We start from the raw sequence: 24,381 nt of genomic DNA on the forward strand, positions 1-24,381 counted from the left end.
CCTGTTTTGAAGCCTTTTTTTAATTGTGTCTCTTCTGCTCTGCACCCCTGTCCTGGGAGGAGGTTGGGTAGCGGGGCTAGGAGAGGGACTGCCTTGTTGCTTTTTTGTTTGGAGTCGCTGGCCAGGCCGGCCCCTCCCCTCGTCACAGTGTCAGCCAGTCCATCCAGGGTGGGGAGGGCAGGGGTGCAGTGGGGCCAGCCTGGCACCTGTGCTTTTCTGGGAAAAAGTTGGGGGGGGGTAAGGGGGGTGACATTGGGGCTGGGAGGACAGAGAGTTAGCACCATTGGATGGAAGGATTTTGAAGGTCATGCCCTCTCAGGGGGCTGCGGGAAGGAGGGATAGCAGCAACTGGCAGAAGAGCATGGTGGGGGGCAGTGCCAGGTGGCAGGGGCAGCAAGGAATCCTTCCCCTCACAGTGCCCTGAGCAGCTAGCCCAGGTCCTCGGCCCAACTTGCCCCCATCATGCCAGACTTGGGCCCAGGCCACCCTCCAGCGCCCGAGTCCTCTGCCCTTTCCCTCTTCGGCCCTTTCCCTCCCCAACCCTTCAGCAGCTCAAGCTTGGCGAGAGCAGGAATTCTGGGATTGCCATGACCTTACTCTGCCCGCCGTCCCTGTGCCTCAAAGGCTCCAGGCCCCAGGCTTGCCTCTACTCCAATGTCTTGGGGCAGAGAGCATGCAGGCCGGGGGGAGAGGGGTCAGTGGAGGGCCAGGGAAAGCCGGCGGCAGCAGGGGGCCCGGGTTGGGCACCCAGCTAAGTGCACTTGACGCTGTAATGCCAGGGTGGGGGGACCAGGCCCCTCCGAGGTGCTGGTTTGTGTCTTGTGGGGGGGTGGGAGGGGGCGGTGCGGCGAGCACAGGCCTGGGCACGGGGAGCTGCTCCCCAGGGGCTGAGAGCCGGGAGTTGGGGAAGATGCTGGGAATTGGTGGGGAGATTCTCCCCAGGGGCAGAGCAAGCAGGCAGAGCCCACCCCCACCCCAAGGGCATTCCAGGGAAAGGCTGCCAACAGTCTGGGTTTCCCCAGTGGTAGCAACTATGCAACTGGGAGGAGGGGGAAGGGGAGGGGCAGGAAGGGAATCAAACCAGGTCCGGCTTGGTGCCTGGGGTCTGGGTCCTGGCCTCATCCTTGAATGAGGGGGCCTGGGGGCAGGTCCCAGTTAAAGCCGAGGGGTAGGAAGCCCAAGGCCGGGGCCCCACCTTCCGGGGACTCCTCAGGCCAGGAGAGGGTGGCCGCCCTCTCCCGAGAGCCCCCCTCAGGCCAGGCTCCTGCTTGTGCGTGACTCCTGCAACCCATCCCTATTCTGTGCTAGCTGGGCCACCCCAGCCCTGAATAATCCCTTCTCCTCCCAGTGGAGGGGCCCCCCACCCACCCCATTACCCTGCTTCTCCCAGGAGGGAGGGGGGAGTGAAAGTCCACCAAGCACCTGTCTTCCCACCCGACCCCCAGGCCCTGCCTCCGCCTCTCCCTCCCCACCAGCTATTCCTCCCCGGGCCGGGGTGGGGGTGCCCTGCTCAAGTATTCTTAGGAAGAGTAAACAGTAGGTCCAGGTTGGTATCTCCCCTCCCCACCCCCATTGCCAACCAGTCCTGTGCTAGGAGGGCGACACCCCCTAGCTTGTCCCCAGCCTCCCAGGGGCAGCACTGGGCTCTGCCCCCAGAGCCTGACCCTCACCGGGTGGCTCTGGCCAGTCGGCCCCCCCGCCGGGCAGGCCTGGCATTAGCACCCTGTGGTGAGGCTGGAGGGGGAAGAGGGCCGTGGCTACTGCTCGGTCAAGGAGAGCTGCAGGATGCGCTGGAGCTCCTCCTCCTCCTGCTGCTTACGCCGCTCGGCCTCCTCTTGCTCTCTGGCCGACAGCTCCATGGCCAGGCGCAGCTGCTCGTCGTAGCTGCGGAAGACGTGGCCGGGGCTGGGGGATGGGGTCGGCGCCGGCTGGGGGCCAGGCTGTCGCTGCGGGGTGTGTTGAGGCGTCCTGGGGGGGGAGGGGGCAGGGGAGGAGATGTCACCCATAACCTCGGCCCCGCGGGAAGCTCGGGGAAGGAGACGCGCCCCAGCCCTCGGCCCCGGCGGCCGATCTGGGCAGTGAGGACGGCGGAGGGGCAGAGGGGCCAGCCCCTTCCCTCCCCTTTCTACCCCAGCTGGATGGGTCAGATTGGAATAGGATGGGAAAGTCCCAAAGGAATCCTTGACCCCATGTGCTCTCAACCTTCACGGGGCCCGGCTCACCCCACACCCCCCCACCCCTTCCTCAACTACCCCCTCACCGCTCTGGCCTGCGGCCCTCCTGGGCCATGGGGTGGGTGCCCGGCTTGCTGTTGGTCAGGGCCTCCCAGATGGTGACCTGTGAAGGGCACAGGGACGGTCAGCCTAGCCTCTTGGGGGAGGGGGGATGGGGCGGGCGAGGGTTCCTGAGTGCAGGCCATGGGGGTGGGGTGAAGGTCCCTAAGCATAAGCTGTGAGGAAAGGGTAAGGGTCCCTGAGCACAGGCCATTGGGATGGGCCAAGGGCCCCGGAGGACGTTATGGGAGAGAGGCAAGTGTCCCTGAGCGTAAACTGTAGGGATGACGTGACAGTCCCTGAGCACAAGCTGCTGGGGTAGGGCGAGGGTCCCTGAGCGCAAGCCATGGGGATGGGGACAAGAGTCCCCGCCAAGGTGGAAGCGGGGAAACCAGTGTGGATGGTTCCGGTTCCCGTCCTGTTCCTTGCCTCTTCTGGGCCCTTGCCCATCTCTCCTTCCACTTACTGTCGGTCCTTCCCCTCACCTGCTCTAACCCAGCTCCCCACTCCTCTTCCTGCTCTTCCCAGGCCGCCGCTCTTTCCTTCCCTCTTTCCATCCGGGGCCCGGGGCGCGTACGGGCCGCACCTGGTCATACTCGCTGCCGGCCTCGAGCAGGCTCTGCTGGATGGCGAACTGGAGCAGGTCGTCCTCCTCCTCGCGCCCGGGCTCGCGCTGGCTGCCCAGCACGCTGTACCCACGCGGAGGCTCGAACAGCGCAGGCGCCATCTCGCAGCCGCGGCACGACGCTGCCGGGGGAGGGAATCACGAGACCCGAAGAGGGGGTCCTGCCCCTGCCCCCGTCCCCTGGGCCTTGCCCAGCCCTGCCTTGTCCAGCCCATCCCTGTTTCGCAACTCCGCCCCACAGCCCTGTACTGTCCAGCCCAGCCCCGCAGTTCTGCCCTGTCCAGTGTACAGCCCAGCTCCGCAACTCCACTCCATAGGCCTGCCCTGTCCAGCCCAGTAACTCCACCCCTCAGCCCTGCCCTGTCCAGGCCGGCCCCACCCTGCAGCCCTGACCTGTCCAGCTTGGCCCCAGTTCACAACCCTACTCTACCCAACCCAGTCCTACCCCATAGCCCTGCCCTGAACTTCCCAGTCCAGCCTGGTCCTGGCCCATAGTCCTGTCCAGCCAGGCTCTGCAGCCCTGCCCAGCCTGACCCCACAGCCCAGCTCTGCCCCACAGCCCTGTCCTGCCCAGCCCAATCCAGCTCAGCCTCACCCTGCAGCCCTGCCCTGCCCAGCCCAGCCCCACACCCCCATACTCATGGAGCTGGAGCTGCTGACACTGGAGGAGTCGCTGCTGGGAGAGGGCGCCTCACTGCTGGGACTGCCGCGCACCGAACTCACAGGCTCGTCACAGCCGTTCAGGTTCCCGAAGGTGATGCGGGCGTTGAGGATGTGGAAGATGGGGATTTCTGCAGGGGAAGGAGGGTAAATCTATCAGTCGTATTTATTGAGTGAATACTATGTGCAGAGCACTGTACTAAGAACTTGGGAGCATAGAATATAACAGGGTTGGTAGACACATTCCCAGCCCACAACAAGCTGGTCCCCTTCAGCCCCGTGCCCCCATTTCCAACCCTGGCCTCGGAGCTAGAAGAATGTAAGCAAGCAGGAGGCCCCTGGGGGCTTCTCCTCTGGAGGCTTCTTGGGGAGGGGGTGGGATTGGCCATGGTGATGCTCAGGGAGCTCATGCAAGCAGCAAGGGTCACTGACCGATTTTGACCGGGAAGCCAGGTGGCAGGCGAAGCGTGATGAAGTCACGGAGCTTGGCGAAGAGGGCGTTGCTGATGGCCATGAGGTCAATGATGGGGGCCACTTGTTCACACAAGGACAGCGGATGCTCCTCACACAGCCACAGTTTGGCCTTGAACCTGGGACGATGGGCAGGGGAGTGAAGGGTGAGGGACCCCTCCCCGCCCACCCCCTCAGGGCCCCCACCCTATCCCTCCCCTCCCAGGCTGCCCCAGGCCCGGGACTGTAGTCAGGCTTAGCACCCCGAACCGGAAACTGGCTGGTCCGACTGCCACGAAGGTCTGACCCTTGACGAATGAAGTCTAGACTGTAAACTCGTCTCTATACCCTAAACTCGTTATGGGCAAGGAGTGTATCTGCTAAATCTGTTGTATTGTACTCTCCCGAGAGCTTAGAACAGTGCTCTGCACATAGTAAGCACTCAATACCTTCAATTGATTGAGGGAGATCTTCATCCCAACTGGAGACAACCCTTCTGAATTTGAGTTGGGGGAACTGCCTCTGGGGGGTGTTCTGGTGCCAGGACTTACTGGAGCCCATAGGATCATCTCATCCCCCCAGGCCCCTTTAATGGTATTTGTTAGGCCCTTACTATGTGCCAGGCACTGTACTGAGTGCTAGGGTAAATACAAGATAATCAGGTTGGACACAGTCCATAGGGTTCACAGTCTCAATCCCCATTTTGGAGATGCAGTAATTGAGGCATAGAGAAGTGACTTGCCCAAGGTCACAGAGCAGACAAGTGGCAGAGCCAAGATCACACCCCAGGTTGTCTCCCAGGGCCATGCTCTTTCCACTAGGAGAAGTTTGCTTAGGGGTTCTGACATTCTTTTCGGCAGGCAGCCTGGAACTGAGGCCTATACTGGGTACTCTGCTTTGCCCAAGCGAATCTTCCTATTCTTTACCTCAGTCCTGCCACCCAGCCAGTGCCCAGGCTACTGCTCCCCTCCCTCTCATGGCCTCTCCCCGCCACCCCAACATCGCTTAGGCAGACTGGGCCTCTTGCCTTCACAATTAAGAAAAACTAATTCTCTATGCAACTTTCCCAGACTCCCCTTCTCCACCATCTCCCTCTCCCCCAACCCCTTTTCTGGTTGTGCAGTTCACCCCAGTGTTTCAGCCTTTTTTTAAACACTGCAGTCCTGCAATCTCGAGGTGTCAGCTGAAGTAACTCCCCCCTTCCCCTCCTCATCACCTCCCACTCACACCCAAACAGAAATCCTGGAGGCGACGGCAATATCGGGAAGGATAAGGTGCCATTCTCACCTGCAGCTCCCTGCCACCTCACGGCTCAGTGGAATCTCTCTCTGCCCTAGCCCTTCCAGACAGTTCTCACGTACATTTCTGTTTTTCATATCGTCTAAGTTTTAGGGTCCACAGGGGTTCTGTGCTGTTTTCTAATTATCGGCAACTGCTTCTGTGTTTGTTTTGCCTTTCCCCTTAGATGGTAAGTTTCCGGAGGGTAGAAACCCACCTTATTCTTTAGTTCTTTTTCTCACTGCCTAGTCCAGAGCTGCCCAAAATAGGCGCTCAGTAAATATTCCAATGATGATGACAGTGATTGGGCTGAGGTGAGCTGGAGTTCTGAGGCCTCCTGAGAGGCAGGATCAGGCCCTGCAGGGTGCACGGTGTGTGTCTTGAGGGTGAGCAGCCCATCTCCACTTCTGGCTAATGGAAGCAGAGGTGGCTAGTCAGCTCTGAGTAGCATTTGATGGCTGAGGGTCTCTTCTGCATTCTGGGCCCTGCCTTGAGCAAATTCGTTTCTGCCCGTTCAGCAGCCCGAGCCCTGCATAGAGCAAAACTCCAAAATCACCCCCATCTTCTGTGTCAAGCAGAAACTCTTTGCCACCAGCTTTAAGGAACTCTCCTTCAGCTCTCTCATCAGCTGTGCCTCATTCTCATTTCTCCAGTCACTGATTTCTTGCTCACACCTGCCGTCTTGCGCCTGGAACTTTCGTCTTTGGTTTGTTTTTTTTGAATGGTATTTGTTAAATGTTTTACTATGTGCCAGACCCTGTACTAAGCACTGGAGTAGATACAAATTAATCAGGTTGGACACAGTTACTGTCCCATAACAGGCTCATAGGCTTAGTCCCCATTTTACGGATGAGGGAACTGAGGCTCAGACAACTCAAATGACTTGCCAAGGTCACACAGCAGACAAGCAGCAGAGCTGGAACTAGAACCCAGGTCCTTCTGCCTCCCAGGATCTAGTGCTATCCACTAGGCCATCCTCCTTCTCATACGTCTCACACCTTGCGTGTGCAGCCACACTAACCCAGGAAATGAGGCCAGGGCCCCATCCCTTTCCTGATTGGACCAGAGCCAAAACCAGACACTGCACCTCAGGCCTAACTGGGTTGACCAAGCCTCAGTGTGGGGGCAAGGCAGGATTCTCTGGCCTATTTAAATTTGCTTTCATATCCTATTCCATCTGTCTGCAAGTCAGTTTAAATTTGCTTTCCTTCTTTCACCTCTAGGTTCTGCTTTGAATAGGCTCTGCGGCTCAATTTTAAATTGTGACTTTTGTTTTTACCTTTTCCTTTTTGAGGGGCAGGCCTGTGGGCTTTTTGTTTATGGTATTTAAGCACTTACTATGTGCCAGGCACTGTTCTAAATGCTGGGGTAGAATTTTAAGTTATGACTTTTGTTTTTACCTTTTTGAGGGGCAGACCTGTGGGCTTTTTTTTATGGTATTTAAGCATTTACTATGTGCCCGGCCCTGTTCTAAATGCTGGGGTAGATACAAGTAACCAGGTTGGACATAGCCCCTTTCCCACATGAGGCTCAACAGTCTTAATCCCCACTTTGCAGATGAGGTATCTGAGGCACAGAAAATAATAATAATAATTACGGTATTTGTTAAGCACTTACTATGTGCCAAGCACTGTTCTAAGCGCTGGGGTAGATACAAGGTAAACAGGTTGTCCCACATGGGGCTCACAGTCTCAGTCCCCATTTTACAGATGAGGTAACTTGGGCACAGAGAAGTGAAGTGACTGCCCAAGGTCAGAGAGCAAAGAAGTGGTGGAGTCAGGACAAGGACCAGGTCCTTCTGACTCCCAGGCCCAGGCGCTAACCACTAGATCATACTGCTTGGCCTAAACATCTGGATCTGATCAGGGCCTTGGGTGTACCCCACTGCAGAGGAGCTGCTGCGCTCTCCGATTCCAGAACCTCTTTTCTAGCTTCTCCCGTTGAGCCCTGAAGAGGCCCATATACATGCCCAACACTTTTGCATTGATGTGAGGAGGTCCAGGCTTAGAGGTGTCAGTTATCTGGGAGTTCCTGGCAAGAGGAATTCCACTGTACCGTGGGAACAAAGGAAACCTTCATTAAATGGGGGCCTGGCCCCCCAGGAGTTAGGGCTAGAGTGACTTTTCCTAGATTTCTCATGTGGTCACTGACTTCTCTTTGCCAACCAAATTCCCCTTCTCCCAACTGGGGGGCTGGACGCTGGCTAGGCCATCCCCTGCCTGCCCCCTGAAAAGGGGTAAATAGCCCAAAGGGTGGTAGTTCGTCAGCTTGTAGCCCTGCAGAAGATGCCAGGATCTTCACCTGCCTGTCAGTGGCTCAGCCACCCCGGGACAGAAGGCTTAATGCCCGAGATCAGGAGGCCGGCTCTGAGGGTTCCCCTCGGAGTCTAGGGTCTGATTTTCCTTTCTGAGAACGTGACTTCCAGTTCCCTTTTGACTTTTATTTAATCTTGCCCGGAATTGAGCTCATGTTCCCCATTTTACCGCTCCCAATCCTGTCTTCCTGCCTCTCCCGCCTTCAGCGGGCCATTCTCGTTGGCTCCCGCTGGCTCTGGGCCTGTCCCGGCATCATGCTCCCACTGGACTTAGGTGCTCATGTATTTGATGATATTCAAATCACATCGTGTTCCACCGTGGCACCTCTGTAGAGCTTTGGACACTTGTCTCTGCCCAGTCGGGTGGCCCTTCAGTCTTCCCACACAGGGCTCGCTGCCGCCTCACCAGACCTGCAGTTCTATAAGTGTGCCACTTTGCTTTAGGTGGTCCCGGTCATCTGCCTCACCCAGGCCGGGACCAGCGTTGGGGCTGCTTCACCATCGATCCTAACTTTGCTTCGATTTCTTTCATTAATGTGAGAGCGCATGAATGATTGGCTTTGATTTCAGTTCATCCTTCCCCATTCATCAGATCCAGTTTCCTCAACTGCTTTATCCTGCTCTTTCGGAGACAGGGAAGGGGACTGCTGGTCAGGCCTGGGGCTCCCCATGAGGTGCTCTGCACACAGTGAGCGTTTGATAAATACCACTGATGACTGATTGATGTGAGTGCGAGGACAGCCCTGAGTGCATGAGGGCACTGGCCCAACAGAGAACCTGAGGGCAAAGGTTTTCTCCTTTCCATTCCCAAAGAGACCCCGTCTCGGCACAGGGCGCTCATGAATGTATTGGCAGCATCTCAGTCAGTCATATTTACTGAGCGCTTACTGTGTGCAGAGCACTGGGGGCAGGCCTGGGCTCTAGAGATGAAGAGGACGAGAGGACTGAGGAATCTCTTAGTACAGTGCTCTGCACACAGTAGGCGCTCAATAAATACGATTGAATGAGTGAATGAAAGCAGGGGTGCTGGCCACCACCTGGAGAAGCCACACGCCTGGAGCCCCTCCCCTGACCTTGGAATGAAAGACCAGCAACCAGGGGCCTATGGCTATGGTAGGGGAAGCCAGAAAGGAGTTTATGGAAAGGGCTCGGACAGTGGCCCGGAGAGCAGAGGGACACTCCGGAGTAGAGCAAGAGCAGCTGGAAGATTGGACGGCACAGAGGGCCAGCGAAGGGCAGGAACCGGGCAGTGGGCAGAGGGATAGGGCGGGCAACCCCTCCTTCACCTTGCCATCTGTTTTCATGCCACTGTCTGGCCCAGTGCTGGGGAGGTGTGAGTCAACGGTTTCGGCAGCACCTTCGGCTAGCCCAGTCTCCCCCTCGCTAACTGTGCCTGAAGGGAACGGACATTCTCTCCTTCTCCTCCTCCTCCGCTGCCCTCTCAGCACGGGTCTCCTGCCAATCTGACCGTGGCCCCTTGCCCTCCAATGTGGGCGATCGCCCCAGAGTCTGGGCCTGTTTTTCACTGCCTCCCACCCGCCACGAGCCCGACCTAAGCCTTACTTCTGGGTCTTGGTGGTCAGTTCCATGGGCCGCCCCATGTCCCGGTTGCCCAGCTCAAAACTGGGGTTGAAGTATTCCTCAGCGGTGATGGCGGTGGGGTTGGTGTGACTCAGCGTCTGTGTGATCAGGGTCTGGGCCAGAGAGAAGAGGGGGCATGGACTGAGTGGGTGGAGCTCCTCCCTCTGCCTCCCAAGAGCCCCAGCGCATAAAGGGGATGGGGGTCCTGTGGGGTCTGTACTGATGCCGGTGGGCTGAGACCTTGGCACTCACCCCATTGTTGGGCCCCACGTGCTGCTCCGCGATACCCAGGAAGGACTGCAGTGGTGTCTTACTGCCTGAGAGAGAGAGAGAGAGAGAGGTGCCCCCAGTCACATGGGCCCCCCGGGAACTCTATAGGAGAGCACGGACCAGGGACCAGGGTGAAGGGCCAGGTCCGGGGTCGAAAATGGAGAGGGCAGAGGAGGGGCAGGAGGATTTAGAGCTGCCAGGGGGTACCTTCCCACCTCCCTCTAATCCCCACCCGGCACTGTCGGGGGGCTGGAGGACCAGCAAGGATTCCAAGAGGAGGACAGGAGGCCTCATTAGCCGGAGCTGGAGCTCCAGGAGTGCACCCGGCCAATCCACCGCATTACCTTTGCTCTTGCCCTTATGCTGTTCAGACAGGTGTTCCGTCCTGGTCCGCGTGATCAGCTCCACGTTGGATGCCCCGTAGACCTGGGGCCAAGAAGAGACTGTGAAGTTGGCTCCTGCCTGGCCTCCCTAAGCCCCCTGTACCCTTTGTGAAGGCACATGAACTGGCACTGCCCCCACACTCCCCCCTCCGGCTCCCCCGTGGGTTTCACGAACCCTCCCAGGACCTGAGGGCCCTATCTGTGCCCTCCTTCTTCCCCTTACCTTAGCCTCATAGCCATTCACCATCTCTGTCTTCTCACTGCGCCAGCCTAGGATGCCAGTCTTGTTCCTGGCCCAAGGAAGATCAACGAACGGGGAGGCCAGGTTAGAGGGTGCTCAGTAATAATAATAATAATGTTGGTATTTGTTAAGCGCTTACTATGTGCCGAGCACTGTTCTAAGCGCTGGGGTAGACACAGGGGAATCAGGATGTCCCACGTGGGGCTCACAGTCTTAATCCCCATTTTACAGATGAGGTAACTGAGGCACAGAGAAGTTAAGTGACTTGCCCACAGTCACACAGCTGACAAGTGGCAGAGCTGGGATTCGAACTCATGACCTCTGACTCCAAAGCCCGTGCTCTTTCCACTGAGCGACACTGCTTCTCAGTCTGCCTTGGGCACCCGCGGAGGTCTCGCCCCTCCCCGTGCCCAGCTCACCTCTCGAAGGAGATGTTCTTGGTGTCAAGCTGGGTGGTGACGACAGGGGCGGTGAGCCGGCTCATCACCTGCTCCTCGGTGGGCTGCACTGCGGCCAGGAGCCCGTCACGGTCTTGGGCGGCCAGCGCCAGCGTCTCCGTGTACACCACCCGCCGGTCGTGGTCAATCTCCATCACCACCGCACTGGTATCTACAGTGGCAGGGGCCGGCAGGGAGAGCAACAGGAGAGGGAGACACCGTCAGAGTGGAGGGAGGGGCCGAGCGGCGGGTGGGCACGACCCTGCACCGGTCAGTCCCGATGGAGTTCACAGCAGGAGCAGGGCGGAGGGACGGGGGTGGGAGCGACGGCAGGAGCGGAAGGGAGGGTGGGAGCGAGGACGGGAGCAAGGCCGGTGGCTGGGGGTCTCCGAGGAGTTGCTGGATCCACGAAGGGCAGAGACGTCCGCAATGGGCTCCAGACAGACTTGCCGGCATCCTCAGACCCATCCGACAGCCCTATGTGGCCCGGGCCCCAGCCCGAGTTTCTGCTGAGGAGGGCGGAGGGGAGCGGCCTGGGAAGGTGGAGCTGGTGAAAGGTAGTAGATGGGGTCTCACCTGCCGCTTCCTCCTTTTTTTTTTTAATATTTGCTAAGCGCTTACTATGTGCCAGGCACTGTACTAGTGTTGAGATAGATACAAGCTAATCAGGTTAGACGCAGTCAATGTCCCACATGGGGCTCACAGTCTTAATCCCTGTTTTACATACGAGGGAACTGAAGTACAGAGGCTTTAGGGCAAGGTCACACAGCAGAAAAGTGGCAGAGTTGGGATTAGAACCCAGGTCCTTCTGACTCCCAAGCCGTGCTCTATCCACTAAGCCATGCCGCTTTCTGTGGCCCCTGATTTTACTGCCCCGGCATAGAAAGACCTGGTGCCCCAGCCTCGGTCAGCCCTGTCTCCCCTGGGGACCACTGATCCTCAGACTCAGGGGCAGTGAAGGAGTGGAGGGAAGATGGGAAGGGAATCATGGTCTGGGGACCACAGCCAACACCTCCTCCACACCCAGGACTGACCTTGCCCCCGGAAGACAAAACTGCGGTTCCCCCGCTGCCATGTCATGTGGTCAAAACCCAGCAGAGTGGTATCCACACGGAGGTTCTGCCCGCTCTTCCACACCTTGTAGGTATCACTTGGGCAGATCTTGGAGACCAGGGGCACTGGGAAGGAGGGGAAGGAGGGGATGCCACTCTCAAGGCCCAGGCCCCTCGCCCTCCCCAACCTTCATGACCCATGGGTCCCAAACACCCCATCCCTGTCCCCCAGGATGGTCTGAGAACACGAAGGTCTGCTCAACCTCTGGGGAGGAAGCGGGAAGGGAGGAGCTCTCAAACTCCCTTCTTGGGGGACCCCACGCCTCACCCCATGCCAGCTGCAAAGCTGACGGTCACTAGCTGGAGGAGGAGGAGGCTGCCCAGGACAGCGTTCTGTACATCTGCCGGGGCCCTAAACCCAAGATGCCCTCCGCCCCCAACCCACTTACCCCAACTAGTGAACTCCCATTTCATCTCCACATAGAAGTCCTGGGCCTGGGGGAGAAGACAGCAAGACAGCCCAGGGGTCAGGGTCGGGGCGGGGAAAGGGAGGAGAGGGGCCAGGGCCGGGGGTTGGGGAGGAAAGGTGGACGCAGGGAGGTGAGGACAGGAGTGGCCAGGAGCACAGGGCGGTGGCAGATGGGAGGCCAGGGGTGAAACTTGGGGTGGAGGCCGAGAAGGTCCAGACAGGAGCGAACCCGGGAGACGGTGGGGAGGGTTCCGAGGGAGCGGGGGGGGGGAGGGCACATTACCTTCCGTAGCTTCTCCAGGAGGACGGGGATGCCCGCCAGCCTCTTGACCGCCCTCTGGTAGTCCCGGTAGCGCAGGACCAGCTGAACCAGCTCCAGGTCGCGGGTGCTCACAGCCTCCTGGAGGACTGAACAAGGATGGGAGTGTCACTTCTGGAGATAGTTCCCCATGTGCCGGGCGGGTGGGGGCTCTGGCCAAGGGGAGACCGTGCTGGGAGGTGGAGCCGGGAAGTGAGGGAAGGGGGAAGGGAGAGAGGGGCTGCCCACCTGTCCAGCCGCTCCGGTTCTCCCGCCCCACATCAGCGCCATGCTTCAGCAGCACGCGGGCACACTCCAGGTGGCCCAGGGTGGTCGCCAGGTGCAGGGGGGTCCGGCCCCGGGGGTCCAACTGCTCTATGTCCACCTGGGAGAGCAGAGGGGAGAGGTCATGTGGCCGGCCACACCCCTGGGTAGCGGCGCACCTGCCAAAGCCATCTCCTCTTTGGGGCCCAGACCCAGGGTCCTGGGTCTTCCGTCTGGCACCTATGCCCAGAGATCTTGGGATGCCCAGGCCCCTCCCTGAGGCCCGGCTCCTCCCCTCCTGTCCCTGGGTTGGGCGGTGGAGGTGGCAGCTGTTTCTCCCATCTGCCGTCTCTCCCCACTTCCTCCTCCAGCCTCCCCTGGGCCCCCCAGGGGGAGCCCCAGGCCTCCCCAGCTCCTGCTCAATGTTTCGGGCCACAGCCTAGTCTGGAGGGTAGCAGCTGGGCCCGGCGGGGCTCCCCGGGAGGTCAGGGGCCAGGGTCATCTGAGGGAGTGGGGGGCCCCTAGAGTGTCCTCTGGGCAACGAGGTCACCTGGGCTTTCCACGGCCTTCGGTGGCCCCGACCCAAGGAGACGTTGTCCCTTCCCCTACCCCTCAACCCAGGCTCCTCAACTACTGACTCTAGCACACCCAAGGGCCCGGGGTGGGGGGAAGCCCATGGGGAGCGGGGACCCTGGTGGCCACACTGGGGGAGAAAGCAGATTCACAGGCAATCAGGTTCTCATGCTCCCCTGGCATTTGAATTGCCGCCTCCTCCGCCTTGCCCTACTCCCCTGCCCTGTCCCCAGCTCCCCACCTTCGAACTATGGAGAGGAGGTAGGGGAAGTGGGGGTAGGCATGGATCAGGGAACATGCCCCGACAGGCCAGTGGGAAGCAAAGATGAACATGGCAGGGGATTCAGCAGAAGGGCTGTGACCGGAGAGTGGAGAGGTGGGGCTGGGGAGAGACAGGTCAGCAGAACTGGTCCAGACCCCCCACTCTCAATGCACTCTCACTCCTGCCCCAGACCCTCCCTTTGGGTCTGAACTTCCAACCCCGCTTCCGCTACCCCCCCATCCGCACATCGCATCCCTGCGCTGAGCCCAAGCCGCCACCGCCATGACCACCACCGCTCGGCTACCCTACTGCTCCCTCCCCCCACTCACTTCTCTCACTCGGCTCGGCTCCGCAGCAGCAGCTGCCAGCACCGCACTAACAAGGCCCCGGGGAGGGTGGTAGAGTAGGAACTCCCTGCCCTGTCCCCGAGGCCTGAAAAACCCCTCCTGTCCCTTGTCCCCTGCCCTGGCACACGGTGTCTACCGGCACTAGGCCCTTTCCACCCCTACCCCATGGGGTTTCCAGGCGCCGGCGGTTGCCAGGGAGCGGGTGGAAGGTGGCACAGACCTGGCACTGCCTTGGGCTTGGGGCTGGGGAGGGAGGCAGTTGGCAGGATGGCAAGAAACCTGTTCCAATCCCTTTCCTCTCTAACCCAGGCTGCCCTCAGGGCACAGGAGGCTGCTGGGCCAAAACCAAAGACGTCCCCTTTTTTACTCCCCACCCTCGTCCTCTGTGCCCTCCCCCAACCCCAGGCCCACATCCCTGAGCTGGGCTCTCTGAAGCTGGTGTACCGTGAACAAGCACTCTAAGTGTCCTGCCCGCTGGGCTACTCTTAGTGCAAACCAGTCCCCCCTGAGAAAGGCAGGTAGCCCCGCCCATGGAATAATTATAATTATAATTGTGGTACTAGTTAAGTACTATGTTCCAGGCACTGTACTAAACCCCAGGGTAGATACAAGAAAATCAGGTTGGGGCCTGTCCCACATAAGGCTCCCAGTCTTAGTAGGAGAGAGAACAGGTATTAAATCCCCCTCTGAAAGATGAGGAAACTGAGGGCCAGAGAAGTTAAGGGACTTACCCAAGGTCACATGGTGGGTGAGGGTGATGTTGCCCCGCCCCCAAAGTCACCCTGCTAGGCTCTGCTCTATTGTGCATTTGCTACCTGCTCACCATAGGCCAGAAGAAATGCACGCCCTCCCCCAGGCCCTGCTCAGACCCTAGGCCTTTTATTATTATTGTTGTTATTATCGTTGTGTCCTCTCCCAAGCCCTTAGTACAGTACTCTGCACACGGTAAGTGCTCAGTAAATACGACTGAATGAATACCACCACCCTCAAGGGATGGGACCCGGGGTCGACCAGGCCCCACCTCAGGGCCATTACCCTGTCCACAGGGGGAGCTGTAACTGGGGCAGTGGTAACAGCAGTAATGTTATTTACTGAGCACCTCCTGAGTGCAATACAATGTACTAAGCATTTAGGAAAGTAAAAGAGACGCATAGGGTGCGTTCCCGACCCTAGCTTTCCCTGTAGACTGTTAGCTCCTTGTGGACAGGGAACATGTCTACCTAACTCTAGTATATTGTACTCTCCTGAGCACTTACTTCAGTACTCTTCACACAGTAGGTGCTCAATAAATCTCATTGATTGATTGGAGAGAGACATAAAAATATTTACCAAGAGTGGAATCAAGATAAATTATGGAAAGTAGAAGTGAGTATCCAAAGATATTACCAATGGCTGAGATCCTGGTGGCCACGGAGCAGCAGCTCTGACTGAGGTTCCCTCGATCTGCCCCTCTACTGCACTGCCTCCTGAAGGATTACCCATCATCACCACTCTCCCTCCACCTGGACCTCACAATAATAATAATAATATTTGTGGCATTTGTTAAGCACTGTACTAAGCACAGGGGTAATAATAATAATTACGGTATTTAAGCGCTTACTATGTGCCAGGCACTGTTCTAAGCACTGGCGTGAATACAAGCAAATTGGGTTGGACACAGTCCCTGTCCCACGTGGGGCTCACAGTTTCCAACCCCATTTTACAGACAAGGTAACTAAAGCACAGAGAAGTGAAATGACTTGTCCAAGGTCTCAGCAGATAAGTGGTGGAGCTGGAATTAGAACCCATGACCTGACTCCCAGGTCTATGCTCTATCCACTACACCATGCTGCTTCTAGACCATCAGGCTTGGATACAGTCCTTGTCCCACATGGGGCTCATAGTCTAAATATAAGGAAGAACAGGTATTAAAAGGACTCTTCTCTCATTCCCTCTCCCTTCTGTGCTGCCTATTGCTATTGCTGAATTTCACTGTTTACTAAAACACTGAATTACAGTGTTGACAGTGTTTTCAGTGTGTCAAGAACTATTCTAAATACTGGGGGAGATACAAGTAACCAGGTGTGACTGAGTCCCTGGCCCACATAGGGCGCACAGTCTTAAGTACAAGGGAGAACAGGTTTTGAACCTCTACTTTGCAGATGAGGAAACTGAGGCACAGAGAAGTTGTGAGTTTCCCAAGGCCACACAACAGGCAAGTGGCAAAGCTGGGATTAGTGTACTATCTATGCACTTAGATCTGTACCGTTTAAGCACTTGATTGTCACCCCACCCTCAGCCCCACAGCATTTATGTACTTATCCATTATTTATTCATTCATATTAATTGCCTGCCTCCCCAACTGTAAGCTCCTTGTGGACAGAAATGTGTCTACCAACTTTGTTGTTCTGTACTCTCCCAGGCGCTTAGTAGAGTGCTCTGCACAAAGCAAGTGCTCAAAAAATACCGTTGATTGATTGAGCGAACTGAGCCTCAGAGAAGTTAATGATTTACCCAAGGTCGCACAACAGGTGAGGGGCAGATCCGGGATTAGAACCCAGAACTTCTGGTTCCCAGGCCCGTGCTCGTTCCATTAGGCCACATAGCTTCTGTTGAGGTCAGAAGGCAGGGCAGCGGCTCCGATGGCAGCAGTTGTGCAGTCGCATGCAGGGGAGTCCAGCACAAGGGGTCAGGGGAGTCCAGCACAAGGGGTCAGAGGCTTCAGGGCCCACCCTCCCTCTCCCCTGCTGCAGTGGCCCGAGCCAGTTTCTGCCTGCCGGCTGGCATGCTCAACCAACCCCAGCCAGCTCCTTGTGGGCAGGGAATGCATCTGTTTTATTGTTATACTGTACTCTGCCAAGCGCTTTCTACAGTGCTCTGCACACAGTAAGTGCTCAATAAATACGACTGACTGAAGATTGACTTCTCCTACCCACAACCACCCTCCAACTGGGCCAGGACATCCTTAAGAGTCAGGAATCTCTTGCATGTCACCGCTCTGCCCTCCTCCCCACCCCCCCAGGCCTGGAGTTGCAGGAAGTCACAGGCCACCCCCGGGCCCACCCCCTGACCCAGGACGATGCCGCCCACCCGCCTCTGGCTGTATGGAAGGTATCAGCGGGGAGCGGGACAAGTGAGCAGCTGTGAGCACAAGTAATTCTGGAGGCAGCAGCAACCCGAGCCAGGCCTATGCTGGGAGAGTTCATTCAGCACCTCAGCAGAGCCAGAGATGTATGTACAGTTCTTATATACATTTAGCTGCCATGAGGAGAAGATTTTCAGTTAATACGAACCCCTCAGGCCTCACTCCTCTAGACCCAGGGGTTGGGGGGGAACATATCCCAGGAAGGTGGTCAAGGAGCAGGGGTCGGAGGGAACAATTTAGGAACCTCTGGGAACATGAGAGCGAGTCCACGGTTCGGGGTTCGGAGGCCTCCCCTTCTGCCTTGTCCTCAGATGGTGTAGAAGACCTGGTCGAGCCCAGTACTCCGAGAGCAGAGAGGGCCTGGCTGGGAGCCCTGTCCGGTCACCCCCTTGCATTCCCCTCACTGTTCAAGGCCCCGTCCCCAACCTGGCACTGTCGGGTCTGGCACAGGGACCCCATAGCAGTTCCGGGAGCCCCCACCTCAAGGAGAAGGGAGCCATCATGCCCCATCCCCGTCAAGAATGCTCCCCTCCCCTGGCCACGCCTCCCGGGCCTTCCTGCTGAGAGTCAGGTCCCTCCCACTCTCTAGGGAAGTATATCGATTTTTGGTTTCTGGGGCTTGTGGTTCCAGTTCATGAGTTTCCCAATTGCTCCGTGGCAGTGTTGGGGCCAGCACTTGGTTGGCTCATGCCCCTGGCCCTCCCAACCCTGACCAGGAGCCCCATCCTCAGGGATCTAGGAGATTGGGGAGAAAGGTGCCCCTCCTCATGACAGGCAGCATAGACCACATGGGGAGCAAACCCAGGACTAAATCCCTCCCCACCCAGGAAGAGTTAAGAGCTTCCAGGTCTGGTGAGGAAACTGGGGTTGGAGGTGGAGGGTGAGGGGGGGAGAGACCAGGCTGCAGGCCCCTGCCCTCCCTGCCTCACCACCCACCACCCAGGCCTAATGCAACATCCCCTCAAACCCACATGGCAGAAGAAGCGCCTCACCAGAACTCCATTCCACCCCAGCGGCTGCCTGTGCCTTGCCTCCCAGACCTTCTGCCCAGGGGGTCCCCCCACCCCCAAGCGCTGGCACCCCACACCCATACCCACGGGCATCTCTGCCACCCGCTCTCTGGGGTCTCTCCAGCTTTTGCTCTGGTCAAGCCTGTTAACTCTTCCCTCGCCATTCCCTGGCCTGGAGGCGCCCAGACCCTCCAGTGGGCAGATGAAGCTTGGAAAGCAGGGAAGCTTTCCTTGGAGCTGGGGAACCGCTGCTCTGCCAAGTGATTAGTGGGGAAGCCCGGCGGGCGTGTGCCCAGCCACCGGCGGAGACCCCGGGGCGTTTCCTTGGGAGGGCAGGGCCTGGCAGGACAGCCTTAGGGGCAGTCTCCTGGCTGGATCCAGCTGGCAGTCAGGAATGAGGGTGGCTGGTGCGGGACTGGGGGCAGTGGAGAGGGAGCTGCAGGGACCCCCCGCTGTTCCCTCAGGTCCCCTTTGGGGGTGAGTGGGAAAGCAGAAAGGGGCTGCTAAGTATGCTAAAACTTGGCTGCCACCGCCTCCTCTTCTGGGCTCCGCACCGTGGTCCTACTCCCTCCCCTAGACTCCCCCGCCCCCTCCACAGGCTGGCCTCCCTCCCACCGCACCTCTGGCCCAGTGAGGGTTAACGTTCACACCCGAGCTAACCCCTGCCACTGTCCTACATCCAGCGCCCGCCCAGCCCTGCCCTCCAGAGCGGTTGGTTTCCATTTCACCAGCACCTCTTAGCAGGCAGAGAGAGAACCTAGGAGCTCCCTGCTGAGGGCTGGCATCAAGCAAGGGCTTGGTCCGATGCCAGCCCGTCCCTGAGGTGGCCGGGGGGGGGGAACACGATACCTACCCCCCCAAGTCTCCAGAGCTACATCCCTGGCCCCTCTCAGCACGTGCTGTGGAAGGCCCCAGCCTGAATCCTGAGACCAAGATTTCAGTCAGGGGCTGAAATTGCTCTTGGGTTTTCAGCGAGGCACACCCAGGGTAGGGAAGGAAACAGCCGACTCTGCCCTCCTCTTCTTCTACTCCCCTTTAACCTACCCCACCCCAACCCCTCGAGCTCCCTCAATCAATCAGTGGCATTTACTGAGCACTTACTGTGCGCAGAGCAATATATCAAAGGCTTGAGAGAGTACAATAGAGATGGTAGACAGGTTCCCCGCCCACGAGAAGCTAACAGTCTTGAGGGGGTAAACTCCAGTCCAAGCAGCTCAGGTTTCAGAGAATCAAGCTCCTCAGGACAGAAGATTCTTCTGCAGGTCTTCTCATCATCCCCCTGTCTCTAAGCAAGACTGCCCTTCCTGATGTTCAGGAGAATGGTGGCCCTTCTACTCTTAAGATGGCCAGTCAGGATGTTCTTTTTGATGTCTACCCTAAATCCCTGCTATAATAGCCATCCACTTCCTCTCATTTCACCCCCTGTAGACTGTAGGTTCCTTGTGGGAAGGGAACAAGTCCACCAACTCTGTTGGACTGAACTTTACCAAGTGCTTTTGTGTGTGTTTAATACAATTATTATTATTACTATTATTGTTTACCTTCTCCTCACAAATCTCATGTCCCAGCCCATTGTTCTGCACTAGTCTGTCAATCAAAAGCAACATTGGGGAGGTGTTTCTGCTCTCCTCCCCACAACTGGGCTCCGCTTCCTGGCTGTGGGCCCAGAAAATGATCCCTCAGAGACAGCACCGATGATATACTTTCATTCATTCATTTAATTGTATTTATTGAGCACGAACTTTGTGCAGAGCACTGTACTAAGTACTTGGGAGAGCACAACATAACAATAGACACATTCCCTGACCACAACAACCTTAGAGTCTAGAAGGGACACAAGAAGCTGGGGCCAAGTCCCTCTGTCCCGGTCGAGGCTGAGTCAGACGGGGGCTTGGCATCTCAGAGCCTGGGGCAGAGGAAGAGCAGGCAGAAGGGTGGCAGATGGGTGAGAAGCCCATCTACCCACCTGGGGTCAGGACTTCCTGGGTAAGGGAAGGGAGAGAGGAGAGCTTAAGGAGGCCGGGCAGCACCTCGGTATCTCTCCTCAGGCTGGATAAGCTCAGTTCGAATTCCGACAACCTGATCCAATCCAGCCAGGCAGCCAAGGGCCGGAGGAGCCGGACCCTCCCCAGTCTGGCCCCGGGTCCTTAGCTGCCCCAGTTGAACTCGGTCCTGATCATTTTCCCCCGCCCCTCGGTAGCTCTCAAGCCCGGGCCACCAACCCCGGCATCAGAGCCCGTCTTGGGGATGGCTGTAGCTCTAAAATGGAGGCTCAAATCTGTAGGGAGGTACCCGACTCTCTCCACCCCAACTTCCCTGCATCCCCTAACCTGGGGAACGGGTGGGACTTGAGCAGGAAAAGAGCTGCATGGGGTTCTGGGGGACGGTGAGGAGGCTCCAGCTGACGGCAGTGAGGGCAGCCCGGTCTCACGGCCAGGCAGGGCGGTGGAGGACATAGATGCCCACCAATGAGGTGGCATCTGACCTGTGGAATGCCACAGTGGAGAGGAGTGGAGAGGAGGGCATTGGGACGGGTTCAGTCCACTGAGGACCCACCCAGTCCAATGACCTCTCATTTCCCACCCCCAGGTTCCTGCCGCCTGTGACCTTAACCACCTCAACGTGCCAATCAGCTAAAAGATGCGCAGACTCCAAAAAGATGCCCATGCTTGGGACCCCTCTCCTGCCTCTCTCCCTCTGACTTTTATCTTGCCCTGCCTAGGGGTGGATCAGCCCCTCAGGCAGAAAACAAGGCCCAGTGGGGTGGGGAATGTGGCCTGGTCTTCTGGACAGAGGCGGGGTCATCCTGCAAGACAATGGGTCTCAGGAGGAGGCAGTCACTCACATTTTAACAAATGCTTAACAAATACCACAATTATTATTTTGTAGGCAGGGTTGGGTACCAACTCCACTGTATTCTTCCAAGCATCTACTACAGTGCTCTGCACAGAGTAAAAACACTCAATAAACACACTGATCGATTAGTCCAGCAGGGATCAACCCCCAACCCCAAAGACCCCGGGGATGTTAACTAAGTCACGCTTCTGGCTTCCCATCCTTCCTGGGACGACAAGGTGTGGCTGTCAGGAGGAGAGAACCTTTCATTTCTGCTTGTGTTGGGCAGGCCTGACCGTCCCTTAACCACAGCAGACCAGGAAGGTGTGGGAGGGGAGGAGGGGAAGGGAGGACAAGGAGCTAGAGGGATGGCTTATTGTCTCTGCAAGCAGCAGCCACAGAGCTCCAAGCAGCAGGGAGGGGACAGAAGGTGCCTGGGGTTGACCCCATTCTTCCCCTGGCCCACCCTCCCAGCCTGGCTCCTGAGGTCACTGGCTCCGCTAAACCCCCAAACCCGGCTAGCTGGGAAAACCACAGGGGAGACATCAAAAGCACGCAGCGGGGCTGGGCAAATGGGCATTCCTGCCTCGCCTACCAGGGGATCCCTCCGCAGGGATTAGGAGCAGTGGGTGGTGGGGGCACCCCGATCCCTGGAGGGGACAGACTGGCAGCGGGGACAGACTGGCAGCAGGGACAGACTGGCAGCAGGTCCAGTCCAGGAGCACAATAGCCGGTGCCAGGCAGCTGGAGGAAGCCCCTTCTGGGGAGCCCCACCCCAGCAGGGCGGATTATTCCTGACCCTTGACCCGCCCTCCTACCGGCTCCAGGATGGCTCCTCTCCCCGAGCCCCCACTCTGTCGTAACACAGATGAGGCTCAGGCTGGGGGTGGGCAAACCGCTCCCCAAGCTCACCCCTTCCCCATCCCTGGGGAAATATCCTCCGGCGGCTGCGTTGGTGGGGAGGGAAGACAGGGATGCTGAGGAGGAGGGCGGCCGGCCTGGACCTGGGAGTGGGATGGAGAGGAGGTGGGTGACATTGTGGGCAGGAAGGCCCCAAGGCTGATGTCGGGGGGGGGGGGGGTCTCCGCCCTTCTGCAGCGTGGCGACCCTGGCTGCCCTCCCCCGCTGCCTGTCTGAGGGTCAACCCCCAAAAGAGGGGCAAAGGGGGGGACTCCACTTCCCCTCCATCTCCCGGCCTGGGGGCTAAGGGGGTGGGACTCGGGGCTGGAGGGTCAACCGGGGGACCTCGCGACCCCCGGAAAAACGGGACGGGGTCTCCTGGGGGGGGGAAGAGGGGGCGTAGGGGGAAGGGTGCCTTCTGCAGGGGCAGCTCCCGGGGCCCACGTGGTGCGGCGGCCCTAATGAACGGTGTAAATAAGCGGGCGGCCCCGCTCAGCTGTCTCCGCCCGGGGAAAAGCGCCGCCGCCGCAGCGTGGCCGACCCCCTCCCCCCCTTCTCCGCCTCCCCCCCACCCACAAACAAACACAACTGCAGACAAAGGCGGCGCCGGGCAGCCCCCGGCCCCCCTGCCAGCAGAGCACCCTCCCATCCCCGTTTCTCCCTGCGGTTTCGGGGGGGAGGGGGCTCCCCGGGGTCCCCGGCGCGCCCCTCAAATCCCGCCAAGGCAGCCTCCGGGGAGGTCAGCCTGGGGTGCGGCCCCCGCCCCCCTTTTGCCCCGTAGCCCCCCCCCCCCCCCAGGCCCCACCTGTCCGGCGTTGACTTCCTTCTCCAGCTCCCGGTAGCGGTTGTGCCAGACCAGGTAATGGAGCGGGTACCTGCCCTCCGGTCCCTTCCTGGAGGCGGCGATCATCCTCTCGGCATGCCGGGGCCGCCCCGCCCGGCTCGGGCTCCGGTCCTGGGGGGGACGCGGGGAGGAGGAGGAGGAGGAGGAGGAGGCGGCGGCAGAGGGGGGCGGCCGGCGCCGGGCTGCAGAGGCATGTGCCTGGGAGGGGAGCTCCGGCGGGGCGGGGGATGCACGCCCGGAGCCCAGCTGCGGGGCTCGTTGGAGCGGGAGCCGGGGGAGCCGGCCCAGGCAGCCTCCGCCCTCGCCGCTAGGTGGCGCCGCCCCCGCCCGCCGCCGCCCCGCCCCTGCCCTCCCCCCGCCCCGCGCACAAAGACGACGACGAGGCCGAGGATCGGGACCGTCGCCGCCGCGATCCTCCCCGCCGCCGCGATCCTCCCCGCCGCCGCCGTTCCCCTCGGCCCGGCGGGAGAGCCGGCCCCGGCCCGCCAGGGAAGAGCGCCGCCGGGGGCGCGTCCCCGCGGAGGGGGGGGGGGGGAAACGCGCGGGGCGCGTCCCCGCCGTCCCCCCCGGTGCATCCTGGGAGTTGTAGTCCGTAGCTCCGGCGCCCGAGCGATGGCCGACCGGGCCCGCTCGCCCATCAGGACCGGCCGCCGGCACCCGGACCCCCCCGGACTCCCCGGCCGGTCGCGGGGAGGCGGCGACGGGACCGGCCCGCACTCGGGGACCGATCGGCATCGACCGAAACATCCCCCAGGACCGGCTCCGACCCCAAAATGGCCGGGGAAGCCCCCGCCCCGGGGTCGGGGGCAGGCCTCCCGCGCCTCGGGTGATAGCTACTTATCTATGGGTATCTCTTTATCGTGATTCAGCTGCCTCGTTTTGAATAATGTTGGTATTTGTTAAGCGCTTACGATGGGCGGAGCGCTGGTCTAAGCGCCGGGGTCGCTACGGGGTAGTAATAATAATAATAACGTTGGTATTTGTTAAGCGCTTACTATGGGCCGAGCCCTGTTCTAAGCGCTGGGGTAGACAGAGGGGAATCAGGTTGTCCCACGTGGGGCTCACGGTCTTAATCCCCATTTTACAGATGAGGTAAAGGAGGCACAGAGAAGTGAAGTGACTTGCCCAAGGTCACCCTGCAGACACTTCTTGGACCGCCGGTCCTTCTGACTCACAGGACTGTGCTCTAACCCCTAGACCACTCTGCTTCTTAGTACCACTGAGAGCCCAGGGGTGGAGAGGAAGTCTGGGGTTTTCAGCCCCCGGCCTTCTGGGGGGGTCAGTACCCCCCTAAACAGGACATGTTCGGGCTCAGACCTCTGCCCTTCCATCTCCATCTCGTTTAGACTGTGAGCCCGTCACTGGGCAGGGATTGTGTCTATCTATTGCTAAATTGTACATTCCAAGCGCTTAGTACAGTGCTCTGCACATAGTAAGTGCTCAACAAATACTGTTCGATGAATTAATCTCCCTGGAACCAACCTGCACCACAGTGTCGGGCAGCACAGAGTTGGGGGGGTGGTCACAGAGCAGAGACAACTGGCGGGGCCCAGGATGGGGACGGGGGACCAATTCTGGGGGCTTGGGTTATGTGCCACCCCCCCCCCCCCAAAAAAAAAGCCTGGTTCCTGGGATTGGGAGATCAGGAAAGACAGGATTGGAATTGAGAAGGGGAATTTGGGAGCAAGGAAGAGGCTGGTGCTACTTGAGGTCCTCAATCAGGAAATTCTACAACCCAAGAGTGTGCACGTGTAGGTGTGTGTGCAGGCGCACGCATGTGTCTGTGTAGAAATGCACATAAGGAGGAGCCAGATGTGGGTGGATTCAGAATTTGGAGCCTCGGAGGGTTTGTTTATGAAGCGAAGCAATCCCCCTATAGCAGCACTTGTGG

General features: G+C 59.0%; 1 protein-coding gene across 1 annotated transcript; it reads right to left on the reverse strand.

Annotated features, from left to right (window-relative positions):
- Position 1: 1 nt before the first annotated feature.
- ANKRD13B (ankyrin repeat domain 13B) lies at positions 2–22,810 on the reverse strand. The gene is made up of 15 exons (XM_029082263.2): positions 22,452–22,810; positions 12,581–12,716; positions 12,317–12,441; positions 12,014–12,059; positions 11,547–11,690; positions 10,495–10,684; positions 10,058–10,124; positions 9,796–9,877; positions 9,434–9,498; positions 9,164–9,294; positions 3,991–4,148; positions 3,537–3,689; positions 2,860–3,020; positions 2,261–2,337; positions 2–1,968 (listed from the first exon to the last, which is right to left on the reverse strand). The coding sequence occupies exons 1-15, from the start codon at positions 22,554–22,556 to the stop codon at positions 1,758–1,760; spliced, it is 1,851 nt and encodes a 616-aa protein (XP_028938096.1). The 5' UTR covers positions 22,557–22,810; the 3' UTR covers positions 2–1,757.
- Positions 22,811–24,381: the final 1,571 nt, after the last annotated feature.

Source organism: Ornithorhynchus anatinus, chromosome 17, assembly GCF_004115215.2.
Source record: "Ornithorhynchus anatinus isolate Pmale09 chromosome 17, mOrnAna1.pri.v4, whole genome shotgun sequence".
In the NCBI taxonomy this organism is placed as follows: Eukaryota; Metazoa; Chordata; class Mammalia; order Monotremata; family Ornithorhynchidae; genus Ornithorhynchus; species Ornithorhynchus anatinus.